The sequence below is a fragment of the Elephas maximus genome, chromosome 27 (assembly GCF_024166365.1).
Source record: "Elephas maximus indicus isolate mEleMax1 chromosome 27, mEleMax1 primary haplotype, whole genome shotgun sequence".
Lineage (NCBI taxonomy): Eukaryota > Metazoa > Chordata > Mammalia > Proboscidea > Elephantidae > Elephas > Elephas maximus.
Genome location: NC_064845.1, coordinates 8,912,966 through 8,926,780, shown reverse-complemented (window position 1 = coordinate 8,926,780; position 13,815 = coordinate 8,912,966). Strand labels below are relative to the sequence as shown.

The 13,815-nt window shown below is 41.6% G+C and overlaps 1 protein-coding gene across 3 annotated transcripts in view; it reads left to right on the top strand.

Annotated features, from left to right (window-relative positions):
- Positions 1-13,815, top strand: part of TGFBR2 (transforming growth factor beta receptor 2) — a 98,281-nt gene that overhangs the window by 68,749 nt on the left and 15,717 nt on the right. For all 3 annotated transcript variants that reach the window (XM_049870677.1, XM_049870674.1, XM_049870675.1), the window contains 2 exons: positions 6,458-7,257; positions 8,992-9,133. In XM_049870677.1, coding sequence (XP_049726634.1) covers positions 6,458-7,257; positions 8,992-9,133 — 942 coding nt within the window. The remainder of the gene's footprint in view (positions 1-6,457; positions 7,258-8,991; positions 9,134-13,815) is intronic.

Sequence of the window (13,815 nt, the reverse complement as noted above, 5' to 3'; positions counted from 1 at the left end):
GAGTATCAAACGAGATTAAATGTTTGAAGTTTCTAGCATATAGCGTGTGCTCAGAAAAAAAAAAAAATATTCATTTCTTGTCATCTTTTCCTTTTTCCCCAAGGGTATCTGAAATGATATACTTAGCCCAGGAGCAAGGCATGGTCTCCTAAATTATTATTCTGATCTTTCTCTTTTCTTTAAAAAAATTTTTTTTTATTCCAAACTAAAACAGGTACAGAAAATCATAAATAAAGGGCTTGTAACCACTGTCCAGGGCAGAAAATAGAGCTTTGCCAGCCACCCTAGGAGCACTGGCATGTTCCCCAACCGCATCACGGCCCCCATTCCTCCCTCCGAAAGTGACCACTATTCCCAGCTTTTATAGTTATCACTTCCTTCAGGTTTTTAAAATGGTTTTATCACCTAAGTGTGCATCTGTAGACACCATAGTTTAGCTTTGGTTGTTGTCGTTAGGTGCCGTCGAGTCAGTTCCGACTCATAGCGACCCTATAGGACAGAGTAGAACTGCCCCGTAGGGTTTCCAGTGAGCAGCTGGTAGATTTGAAGTACTGACCTTTTGGTTAGCAGCCAAGGTTTTAACCACTATACCACCAGGCCTTGCCTATCTGTCTTCTTAATATTGTAAATTGATGTACTATGTTATTGTTGTTATGTGCTGTCGAGTCAGTTTCAACTCAGAGTGACCCTCTATGACAAAATAAAACTTCCTCATAGGTTTTCCTAGGCTATAGTCTTTACAGAGGAGCCCTGGTGGCACAGTGGTTAAAGCATTCTGTTGCTAACCAAAAAGTTGGTGGTTCAAACCCACCAGCCACTCTGTGGAAGAAAAATGTGGCAGTCTGCTTCCATAAAGGTTTACAGCCTTGGAAACTGTATGGGGGCAGTTCTACTCTGCCCTATAGGGTCACTATGAGTTGGAATCGATCGCCAAGTCATTTTTACCATGGAGCAGCTGGTAGGTTCAAACCTCTGACCCTTCAGTTAGCAGCAGAGTGCTTAACCATTGCACCGCCAGGGCTCCTTTGATATACCATTAAAGAAAAAAAAACCTGTAAGTCAACTGATATACTATTGGCCTCTTTTAATCTACTGTGCCAGCCCATTTCTTTGTTGTCCTTACAGTGCATCTGTTAAAGAACCTTTGGCCTGAATTGTTCTGTAGTCTGGATTTTGCTGACTGCTTGCTTATGGTGCAGGTCAGTTCTGTCCTCTGTCCTCTGTCCTTTCTGCAAGTTGGCAGCTGGATTCAGAGGCTTCAGCAGACTCAGGTTCTATCCCTTTGGCACATCTATAGCCAGGGTTATGTTCCTTCATCAGGAGGTAATAGTGTCTGATTGTCTCTTGCTTTGTAATATTATCGACATCGATGCCCATTGCCTGTATCCATTTAATTCATTTAAAAAACACAAAACAAAAATGACTGCCGTTAAGTCCATTCATAGCAACCCTATAGGACAGAGTAGAACTGCCCCATAGGAGCGGCTGGTGGATTCAAACTGCCCACCTTTTGGTTAGCAGCCGAGCTCGTAACCACTCTGCCAGCAGGGCTCTGTTTAATTCATTAGGAGTTGTAAAAAAGCATTACTCTATTTCTATCAATTTGTTTTCATTTATTAGCTAGATTAATTGAATAAAGAGATACTTCCTTTAATACTTTGGTTACTCAGCAGTATGGTTTTTATGGAAAAGGCAAGATAAGTTACCTTTTGCCTAAGCTCGATATTTCCACTTATATACTAGTTTTCAATATAATGAATTGACATCCTGTTATGCCGAGAAGTGGATAAATTTGTTTATTTATTTATTACTATTATGAAACTGAATTTTTTTCATAAATATTGAATTCCATTCATGGCTTTTTTTTTTTTTTAACTTTACTAAAGCTCAAATTTTCATATCTTGGCCAGTGAGAGTCTCTTCAATATGGCTCCTGAGACCGTGTGTCATACCCTTGGTAGCCTTTGACTCAGTATCCAAGAAATACCAATATTTCTACAAGGATGGTTGTAAAATCATTACCCCCCAGGGAGAAACCACTTTATCAAACTGAGAAATTGTATAAAGTCATCTTCAATTGGCTCTCACGAATGTGAACTTTAGGCACATTTTGGCCTAGGGGTAAGAGCTGGGTCTCTCCAGTCAGACAGTGCTTGCACTGAATATCAGTTTTGCTATTGCCTGGGGTCGATATGAGTCAGAATCGACTCCACGGCAATGGGTTTGGTTTGGCTTTGGTTTAAGGTTTTGATCTTGGGAAGTTACTTAAACCATCTGATCTTTAGCCTCCTTATCTATAAAATGGGGTTTATAATAATAGCAGTACCTACCTCATAGTATTTTTATGTCAATTAAATATAAATATTACATAAAATACTTAGCATACAGCCAGGTCCATACTAAGTGTTTGGTCTATGAGTTTCCATACAGTTGGAGGTTGATGAAAAGCAACATGTCGTCCTGGTGTCTGAGTAGAGGAGATGCTGGGAGCTACCCCAGCTTGCACCTGTAACTGTTGGGTTTTTGAGTGGCAGCCCAAGGGTTAATACTGTGGGAGGGTGTGGGTGACTTGTGTTTAGATAAAGCCACATCCCAAAGCTTCCTTTCAGCCAGCTTGCTATTGTTAGTTTTTTTCATCACCTCTTTGAAGTTTCAAGATTGACTGATGCTATTCAATAATTTCCCCTCAAAATTTTTACATGTAGGTTATCAAAGAGAAATCACAGGAAATTTGAGGGGAAAGTAAAACTTTGGTTTCTGACATTTAACCGGGGATTTCTAGAGTCTTCTTCTATCCATGCATAAACATAAACTTCAGGGTATTTCTCTTTTTGTATTTCCCTTATCCTGGAATGGAAACCCTGGTGGCATAGTGGTTAAGAGCTATGGCTGCTAACCAAAAGGTCGGCAGTTTGAATCCAAGGCACTCCTTGGAAACTCTATGGGGCAGTTCTAGTCTGTCCTATAGGGTCAGTATGAGTCGGAATTGACTGGACAGCAGCGGGTTTGGTTTTTGGTTTTTGAAAAGGAGTAGAAATTAGCACGGGAGGCTTTTTAATATATAACCAGGAATTATAAAATAAAATTATCAGTGATAAAGGAAGTTTATTGGGTGTTTGCGCTCTTTGATGAATTGGAGACACAGCTAAGTAATTATGCAGTTAATATTGTAAGTGTTATAATCATGTTGCATCCATGTGTGAAAAGGAAATTCACATTGAACCAAAATGAAGTCTTTCAAAATGTTGCCAATCTATTACAGATTTTTAAAATAATACCTATGGAACAGAAGTCATCAAACTTTCTATAAAGGGGCAGAGAGGAAATATTTTAAACTCTGGGGGCCAGATATGATCCCTGTTGCATGTTCTCCTTTTTTTTTTCTTTAACAATTTTTTTTTTTTAATGTGAAAACCATTCCTACCTCTCAGGGCTATACAAAAGCAAGCCATGGAAGCTTGGGTCATACTTTTTGAGTCCCTGCTATAGAACATAAAAATGGGAGGAATATTCTCCCACAAAAGTCAGTCATTCATTCAGCTTCTACATCCAACAGGTCTTGAGTGTCATAAAGTGCTCCATCCTGTCCCAGGTGCTGGGTCTATCAAAAGGGGCCTGGCCTTTACCTGCACAGAGCTTACCTTCTCTTGAGAGAAACAATCAGATAACCAAAGAGATCTATGATTATAACACAGCTCATGGAGTTAGGGACATGGTGGATTGAAACCAGTGGGAACTTCAAGCAAACATACTGATTGAAATACTTCAGGTAACAGAGAGGAAGTTTCAGAGAGGGCCCTATGATCTGAGGTCGTACCTGAATATCATTTCATCGGTCCTCTTAATTTTACTCTCCAGGTTCACACTTTGCTGAACTACAGAAATAGTCCATACTTCTCTGTAAAAGCTTTTTTTTCTTTCCTTTTTCAGTTCCAATCCTTTCTGTGATTGCGTTGTTTCACCTCCACTTCCACCCCTAGTCCCACCTCTTCTTTATCCCCAGTCACGTCTCCCAGCTTGTGTAAGAATTTGGGTTTTCATGAGCCAGGCACCAAATTTTATCCCTTTTTAAAATTCTTTTTGATGCATTGCTCTAGCTTCCCCTAAATGGTGATGTTTTCCTGTTGGTTGCTGAAATTCTGATGTGTTGGCTTTACTTTTACGGTTTTTAGTGGCATCATGTAGACTAAGACCTAAAGTTTTCATCTAGAATATATAGTCAATGGGAGCTGCTGTTTCCTTCTTAGAACTTACTTTAAGAACAGGTAGTGAATCGTTAAGCCTAAACACTCCCAGTCGACATGGTACTAGCTTCCTTTCTCATTATGTTCCTTAAGTTATGGTATCACATACGATTGAAGTAAGTGATTCCCTTTCAGGGATTATGGTATCCCCATTCCACCTGGTCTGTATTCTCATCCTTTTCCTGCTAAAAGATCTACAGTAGGTGCCAGCTGCCAACTGGATAACTGCATATCCCTTCTGTGACATTCAGTCTGGTTCTATGCTACTTACTCAATCTCTTTCTTTTCCATCCTACTGTGCAGAGCAGTCCATTTGGGAGAACTGCCCTTCTACAGATAGATCGTACTTTCTTACTTCTGCATCTTCATTCATGACATTCCTTCCACTCACTGGCTTTTTCTCTTCCTTCAGAGACCACCTCAAAGGCAATCCTTGCCACTGCGTGTTTCACGTTCCTCTAAGCTTTCCCCACTCCACCAACGCATAGATTGCACCCAGTTAGCTCCCATCCCAGACTGCCCTATACTGCTAGGCATTTCCGTACATGCCTTAACACCTCTACTGGATTAGAACCTCTTTGAGGACGGTGTCATGCCCATAGTAGACACTCAATAATGATGTGTTTAATGAACAGATCTAGCATTTGACCATAAAGCCTGCTTGTTAATGGGTACCTTTGAGGAAGGGTGAAGGGCATACAAAACAATGGAATTCCGGCATTCTTGCCTAATGGAGGTAGCGTAGCATGTGGCTCTCGCTGGGCTATAACTACCTTTCACTTGTCTCCTGCCCACTAAACATTTCCATCCACGTCCTTTTTCCCAAGAAGAAAACTACTTAATCGCTGCCAACCAAGGCAACCACATGAATCAAAGCTTGGTGTACAAGATAATGTAGTTTGGTTTCTAGTGCTAAGGACTCTCTTCATCTACCCACAGGGGTCAGGAACTGAGCTGCATTTCCTTGTTTAACGCTTTACTCAGCTTTGCAGAAGTGTTTCCATTGTTGCAACTAAATATTTCTATTCTAAGAAACTGTAAGTTGCATTCACATTGAAAAGAAAAAAAAAAAATTTTTTTTTTCTTTTTTATAAGGGAAACTGACTTCTAAAGAGACTCTTCCCACAGACTTCTTTCCCCACCACCAGCAGGCCCAGAGCTGATGTCTAAAGGAAGCCTGGATGTTGATCAGAACAGAGAAAGTTGGATTCGAGAAAAGAGCCAAACCCTTTGCTATCAAGTCTATTTCGACTCTTAGGAACCCTGTGAACAGAGTACAATGTCCCATAGGGTTTCCAAGGAGTTAATGGTGGATATGAACTGCTAACCTTTTGGTTAGCAACCGAGCTTTTAACCACTGGGCTACCAGGGCTCCAGGAAAAGAACAGCCTATGGCAAAACCATGGCAGTCTCTGCACTTTCATAAGCTACTGTTCTGAAAAGGCGGGAGCCATATCATTCTTGCTGTATTCCCAAAGCTCCCACAATGCTTTGAGCTTAGTTAACACTCAGCAAATGCTTTACCCATTTATTCAACACATTTACTGAGGACTTCCTGTGTGCCATGTGCTGTTTAGAATAGTGAAGAAGAAAGATGCTGTCCCTGCCAGCATGGAGGCCTCAGTCTGTTGGGAGTAAGAAGAGTAGGGAGAAACAGATATGAAAACCCGCAAGTGGAATCATAGTTATTTAATTGGAATTGTGCTAAATTGTTACATAGAAAAAGTATAGGGTGCTATAAGAATATATAAAATAAGACATTTTTCTAATTCTACCTACACTTCCCTTAACCAAAAAAAAAAAACCAAACCCACTGCCGTCGAGTTGACTCTGACTCATAGCGACCCTATAGGACAGAGCAGAACTGCCCCATAGAGTTTCCAAGGAGCGCCTGGTGGATTCAAACTGCCGACCTCTTGGTTAGCAGCTATAGCACTTAGCCACTATGCCACCAGGGTTTCCAACGCTTCCCTTAGGGAGTGGCATTTAAGGTGACGTTTGAGGGAAGAGTATAAGACATTGAATGGATAGCCAGAGACAGGAGCACCAGACTAGTACACATTAGCATCCCTGGAATAAAAATTCACAATATATCGTCTACAAAAACTATGCAGATGCTAAATGCTATAGATGCCAGAGGTGTGGACCCATTTCTATACAAAATATACATACAGAACCCAACTCCTCTCTCCTTTGTTTTGTTTCCACATCAGAATATAACACCAGCAGCCCTGACTTGTTGTTAGTCATCATCCAAGTGACAGGCGTCAGCCTCCTGCCGCCACTGGGAATCGCCATAGCTGTGATCATCACCTTCTACTGCTACCGCGTTCACCGACAGCAGAAGCTGAGTCCATCCTGGGAGACCAGCAAGCCAAGGAAGCTCATGGAGTTCAGTGAGCACTGTGCCATTATTCTGGAAGATGACCGTTCAGACATCAGCTCTACCTGCGCCAACAATATCAACCACAACACGGAGCTGCTGCCCATTGAGCTGGATACCCTGGTGGGAAAGGGCCGCTTCGCTGAGGTCTACAAAGCCAAGCTGAAACAGAACACCTCAGAGCAGTTCGAGACCGTGGCAGTCAAGATCTTCCCCTATGAGGAGTATGCCTCCTGGAAGACAGAGAAGGACATCTTCTCAGACATCAACCTGAAGCATGAGAACATACTCCAGTTCTTGACGGCTGAAGAGCGGAAGACAGAGCTGGGGAAGCAGTATTGGCTGATCACCGCCTTCCATGCCAAGGGCAACCTACAGGAGTACCTCACGAGGCATGTCATCAGCTGGGAGGACCTGCGCAAGCTGGGCAGCTCCCTTGCTCGAGGCATTGCTCACCTGCACAGTGATCATACCCCTTGCGGGAGGCCCAAAATGCCCATTGTGCACAGGGACCTCAAGAGCTCCAATATCCTCGTGAAGAACGACCTGACCTGCTGTCTGTGTGACTTCGGGCTTTCCCTGCACTTGGACCCCACTCTATCTGTGGATGACCTGGCCAACAGTGGGCAGGTAAGTTAGAACAGGTGCCTGGATCCTCCTTACCTTGTTGCTGGCCCTACCATACCTTTTCATCTGTATTTCGTGCCTGTCATCTCAGGCAGCCCTGCACCCTCGACAGTTGTCTAGGGAGTCTAGCCAAAATACAGAATCTACCCCGGGCATGTCCCCATTCTTCCACCAGGGTACCTTTGCTAATGGACAGCATTCCCCCCATTTCTTCAAGTCCTTTCCCACCCGGAGAAAATATGTTTGTCCCTGAGTCAACCCTCATTTCTTTCTCATTGGCAAATGATTTTTCTTTGTGTTCAAACACAGTCAGTATATTATTTCTATGATTTTCCTCTCTTATGGTATACTTGGCTCTTTCTACTCTGCACTGTTGATACTTATATAAATTCCTTTTTACCCTTCTAGAAGGTAATCTCCTTGAAGTCTAAGCCTAAATCCATTTGATTAGCCATGTTGCACAACGTGTTGATCAGCAAAAGTGGCCAATAAGTCTTTGTTGAGTGAATGATAGAATGAGTGAATGAACAATTCCATTCTTGAAGCACTTTCATGAATTATGATGCAAACCTTTTTTGGCTAAGGAGCTATTGAAAAGTGATTAGAAATTTCCAAAATTCATATATGCCTTTATGAATGACGAGGCCCTGAGTTTTTGCACATTGAAAGCTTGGCTGCAGAGTAGAGTGGAGTCAGCAGAGTGCCATCATTTTCTCTAAGCAGGGGGGAGGACATGCTCTGGAAGCACTCAGTCACTGTGCAGCAATCCCTCTGTGTCCATGGCAACACATGCAGTGTTGAGGTAAACACATTGAAATACGGACAGATTAATGTGCCAGAGCCATGAGTCATCGAATGACTTGTTGAGAAGGAAAAAGATCTGATACATGTCAATAAGAAATGTTCTCTGGAATGGTAAAATCGACTAACTTGGCTTTCCTCAGGGAAGGTGGGGCTTCATTGCTATTTAGTCAAGCTGTGTGTGTTGCAATATCAAGCTGTACATGTTTGATGTTGCAATATGAAACATTTAAGTGGTCAATTCCCTAGAAACAATGGATCCCAGGTTTGTATATGAGCAGTCATAGAGATTAGCACAGGGCTAATAGGCAAGGTAATGCTATACAGCAGGCCCACTAAAATTACAGAGTGATCCAAAATTGGCCTCTTACGGTGGAAATACGTTCATATAATTCACTAGAGAGCTCATGAAATCATACGACATCCTCAGCATGCTGGAATGTGCTGTGAGGCAAACAAAGAACATTAAGACGTGGTCCTTAAGTGATCAAAAATGGTGGTCCTTATTGTTGTTATTTTTACCATAAATCTTCTTGGAGTTTCAAGAATGAAACAATATTTATTTTTCAAAAGCAAACATAAAGATCTAAAATGTCACCGATATTGTCTTCCAGGTTATCTGTCAGGATGTTATTGAAGAATGTGATGACATATATCATGGGGCTAGATAAGCCAGCTCTGGAGCTTACCATTTCCTGATTTGGACATTTTTTTGTTTATAGCCCTTCAAGGGCTTTCAGGGAAAGAATACCTATTTTTAAAGATAACCCCATATGCTGTAGGTGTACCCCTTCTGTGTAGGTCTCATTATTTACAGCAGCACTGTGACTTTTTTAAGATCATCTACATATACAGGGTACACACATCAGCCGTATTTTGAAAGTACAACTTCAGTTGGAATTAAGCGATGGGCCTCAGTGTCTGTTTTTGCTTTAGGTGGGAACTGCAAGATACATGGCCCCGGAAGTCCTTGAATCCAGGATGAATTTGGAGAATGTTGAGTCCTTCAAGCAGACCGATGTCTACTCGATGGCTCTGGTCCTCTGGGAAATGACATCTCGCTGTAATGCGGTGGGAGGTACGTATGGACCACCATCATCATGCAGTCATGGACGCCCCATCAAAATAATATCATGTTCTTTCTTCAAGCCTAGTTCCAGGGCGTCCCAAAACAGTTAACTCCACAATGAAAAGCTAGGTGAGATCTGCTTGTAGACAGACATTCCAAAACTATTTGTAATTATGCTAAAAAGCCTAGGTTTTTAATCTGAAACCCATGCTTGGAACACAGAGCTTTGTATCTCCATTCTTGAAGTGTAATTACTTTTTTTTTTTTTTTTTTAGGACACATCCCTCCACAGATATTTAAATATCTGGCCAGAGATTAACACTAATGCTATTTAGAATGATTTCTATTTGTCAAATGGAGAATATTATTCAAATAAGTGTTTGATCTTTGTTTCTTTTTTGTATTTTATGGCTTTTCAGACTTACAATTAGAAATGAGAAAAAAGTTACTCTTATGGACATGGTTTTCTATTGGGGGGCAAAACGAGCAGAATGGTTTGGGTACATTTGTTTAGGTTTTGAAAAACTGAGTGAAGAGAGTTTATTGAGGAACGCCATCATTTCACTGGTTAAGCCTCTGGGACTGATTCAGAGACCTACTTCTCTCCTGCTTTTCCTCTGCAAACCCAAGGTGGTCTTTCTGGCTTTTTTTTTTTTTCCCCCAAGTGAAGCCCCCTACTTTCCTTTTTTTATTTGGGATCAGCTCTCTCTAAATACACTACAGAATAGAACATGGCTTCTCCAGATTGCCTCGTTGATGTCTTCTCTACAAGGAGCACATTATCTCCTTTCCATTGTTAGAAGTTATTCTTGCTAGCGACTGTGAAGATATAGAGAAGGATGGGCAGAAGTGAAGAGGGAAATGTCGTTGTTTTAGGGAGTATTGTCCCTTGATTTTCCCAACGGCTGAGGTCAACAGTATTTTATTCTTCTCTGACTCTTCTTAGAATTTTCTGTCAGAGTCTTCGTTATTACCCTGGAAGTGTATACATCCCAACCTGGTCCTGGCTGGATGCTGAGTCAAGTCAAGCTAACCCCAATTTTATTTTAACTTTTTGTTTTGCAATAACTTTAGATTTACAGAATTGTCACAAGAATAGTAGAGGGAGTTCCTGCATACCCTTCACCTAGCTTCCCCTAATCTTAACATCTCACCTAACCATAGTACAACCATCAAAAGCAGGAGATTAACATTGGTATAATACTCTTAACTAACCTATATACTTATTTGAATTTCCAAGTCCTCAGTAATGTCCTTTTCTGTAACAGAATCCAATTCAAGTTTCCACATTGCATTTGATGTTTACGCTTCCTTATCAAACCTGTTGCCCTCGAGTCAGTTCCTATTCATAGCGACACTATAGGACAGAGTAGAACTGCCACATCTTTCTCCCGAGGAGTGTCTGGTGAGTTTGAACCACTGACCTTTAGGTTAGCAGCCGAGTGCTTAACCACTGTGCCACCAGGGCTCCCTTCATGTTCCCTTAGTCGCCTTTAATTTGTGACAGTTCCTTAGCGAGTCTTTGACTTTTGGAAGAGTTTAGACCAGTTATTTTGTAGATCGTCCCTCACTTTGTCTCTGCTGTTTTCTCATGATCAGATTGAAATTTCCATTTTGGGCCAGAAGAGTACAGAACTGATGTTGCGCTCCTCCCAGTGCCTCATATCAGGGTCACTCGAAGTCGATGTGCCTTATTATTGGTGATTTTAAATTTGATCACTTGGTTAAAGGTGGTATCTGCCAGGTTGTAACACTGTGGAGATACTAGTTTTCCCTTTGTAATTAATACATATCTTCTGGGAAGGTACTCTGACCTCTTTCTAAAGGTGCTAAACACCTGCACAGTAATGATACTAGATGTGTTTCTTATCATAATTTCACCCACTAATTTTGGGCTCCATCATTATTTCTTGACTGCAACAATTATTACTGTAATGTTTACCTAATGGTGATTTTCTATTTTTCTTATTCCTTCTACATTTACTAATTGGTATTCTGCCAATTAATAGGAAGCTGCCCCTTCTTTCCCACCATCCTCATAATTTATTCCTTTAATTATGTATTTATGTCAGCATGGATTCCTGGATATTTATGTTAAGCGTTCTAATCCCATACTGGAGCCCTGGTGGCACAGTGGTTAAGAGCTCCAGCTGCTAACCAAAAGGCTGGCAGTTCAAATCCACCAGCCGCTTCTTGGAAACTCTATGGGGCAGTTCTTTATCCTGTAGGGCCACCATGAGTCGGAATCAACTTGACGACAATGAGGGTTTTTAATTCAATACTATCATTATTTATTTTGTTGCTCAAATTGCCCAGCTGTGGTCACTGGGGCAAATCAATAAACAAAATGATAGTACTGGATTAAACCAAAAAAAAACGAAACCTTTCTCTAATGAGTCTATTTGAACTCATAGCAACCCTATAGGACAGAGTAGAACTGCCCCATAGAGTTAGTATTGGATTAGAACCTTTAAAATAAAATAAATATCCAGGAGTCTATAGCTGTGGTTGCTGGCAAGTCCCTGTGTGGTATAAATGGTTAACACGCTCAGCGGCTAACTGAAAAGTTGAAGGTTCGAGTCTACCCAGAGGCACCTTGGAAGAAAGACCTGGCGATCTGTTTCTGAAAAATCAGCCATTGAAAACTCTGTGGAGCACATGGGGTCACCACGAGTCAGCACAGCAACTGGTTACTTATGGTCACTGGGCCAAACGACCCCAAAGGTTGCCCAGGAAGGATTTGGTTGGCACTGTTACTGGCTCTGATGCTTCATTTCTTTCAGAGAGTGTCACCTAGTGCTGCTGTAACAGAAATACCACAAGTGGATGGCATTAACAAGGAGAAGTTTATTTTCTCACAGTGAAGTAGGCTAAAAGTCCAAATTCAAGATATCAGCTCCAGGGGAAGGCTTTCCCTCCCCATCTGCCTTCCCATCAGCCTTCCCCCAGACTAGGAGCTCCTCTGCACAGGGACCCCGGGTCCAAAGGACGTGCTCTGCTGCTGGCACTGCTTTCTTGATGGTATGAGGTCCCCCGTCTCTCTGCTCGCTTCTTTCTTTTTTATCTCAAGATATTGCCTCAAGACACAATCCAATATAGACTGAGTCCTGCCTCACTAACACAACTGCTGCCCGTCCTCCCTCGTTAACATCATAGAGGCAGGATTTAACATATAGGAAAATCACATAATGCTGGGAATCATGGCTCAGCCCAAATGATACGCATATTTTGGGGGGACATAATTCAGTCCATGACACAGAGCATGTTTAGCCAACTCTCTGGGGTGAGCCCAGGTCACTCCCTCCCACTGTGTACCTTGCTGAACCATCGCCTACTTCGTGGGGCCCTGGATGGGGATGGCACTTCTGTTCTGGCTGACACTGGTATTTTCTGTTTCCTGCATGAGATTTCTTCCCCCTCAGAAGTTCTGAAAGTAACTTGAATTTTCCTTGCACAGTGAAATTTGTTTAACCAAGTTTCAGCCACTGAGAATATTTTTCTGCATGAAAGCTTTGACAGTTCCAAAATGAATCCGTAGACCAGTATGAGCTGTGTCAGAGACGATGGCTGTTGTCATTGTCGGAATAAATTTACCTAGATTCCAGAATCTTTTCCTGTCCTTTCAAACTCGTTATTCTATAAACATGAGCTAGAGATTGTGTCTCTGTCTTTTCCTGTCACTGCAGCTTATTAAGCCCTATGCGAGCTCTCTGCTTCCATTGTTATCAATGACTAAAGCCGTTTCCTGTTGATATTTGCTGAGTATGGAAGAATTTGAGCTAAGGGGGAAGAACTGAGTTCACCAACTTTTACGAGGTCTAAAAACAGAAGCAGTATAAACAAGTTTTCCCAAGGAAGGAACAGGATCTCGTTTGTTCAGCTAGACTCAAAAAACCTTTCATAACCTTTAGGATGAGAAATGAAAGCATTTGGGGAACAGGAAAGAGGCCATCCTGATTCTCATTTTGATTGATCTTAAGCCCACTGTCCTGTTTCTCCCATCTCCGTTCTGGCTGCAAACACCAATGTTATGTATCTGTCCTCAGTTTGGTTCTAACAGAAAGTCCTTTGCTTGATTGTGTGAACTCATATAGTAAGCCTCTGCTTTAACCTTTGGCCTCTTCTTCTTTTTTTTTTTTGGTAATAATTTATTATTTTTTGCTTTTGAGCATATACACAAGCAGAACATACACCAGTTCGTCAGTTTCTGCCTGTACAATTCAGTGACATCAGTTACATTCAAGTTGCTCAACCATCCTCACCCTCCTTTTCTGAGTTGTTCCTCCCCCATTAACATAAACTCACTGCCCCCCTAAGACTCCTATCTAAACTTTTGAGTTGCTGTCGCCAATTTGAGCCCATATAGATAGTTCTTAAAAGAGCGCCATGTTCACAGCAGACACTCTTTACTAAAAGTATTAGATTTCCTTCTTTTCGGTAAATCATAGAAACCTTAAGAAAGAAATTTTTAGCCTAGTCTTAATTTCAGAGACTTTTCATTTTTAAAGAACCCCTTGGGAGCTACATAAAGCCTGGAGGTTAACGTGGCCCCTCGAAGCATGTGTTTTTTTTGTTTTTTTTTTTTGTCATCATTATGCTTACTGTTGTGGATACACAGATGGAAAGACACAGCCTTCCCCTCAAGAAGCTTGTTGTCTGTTGACAAAGCAGACTTTTATTTTTCAAAAAAT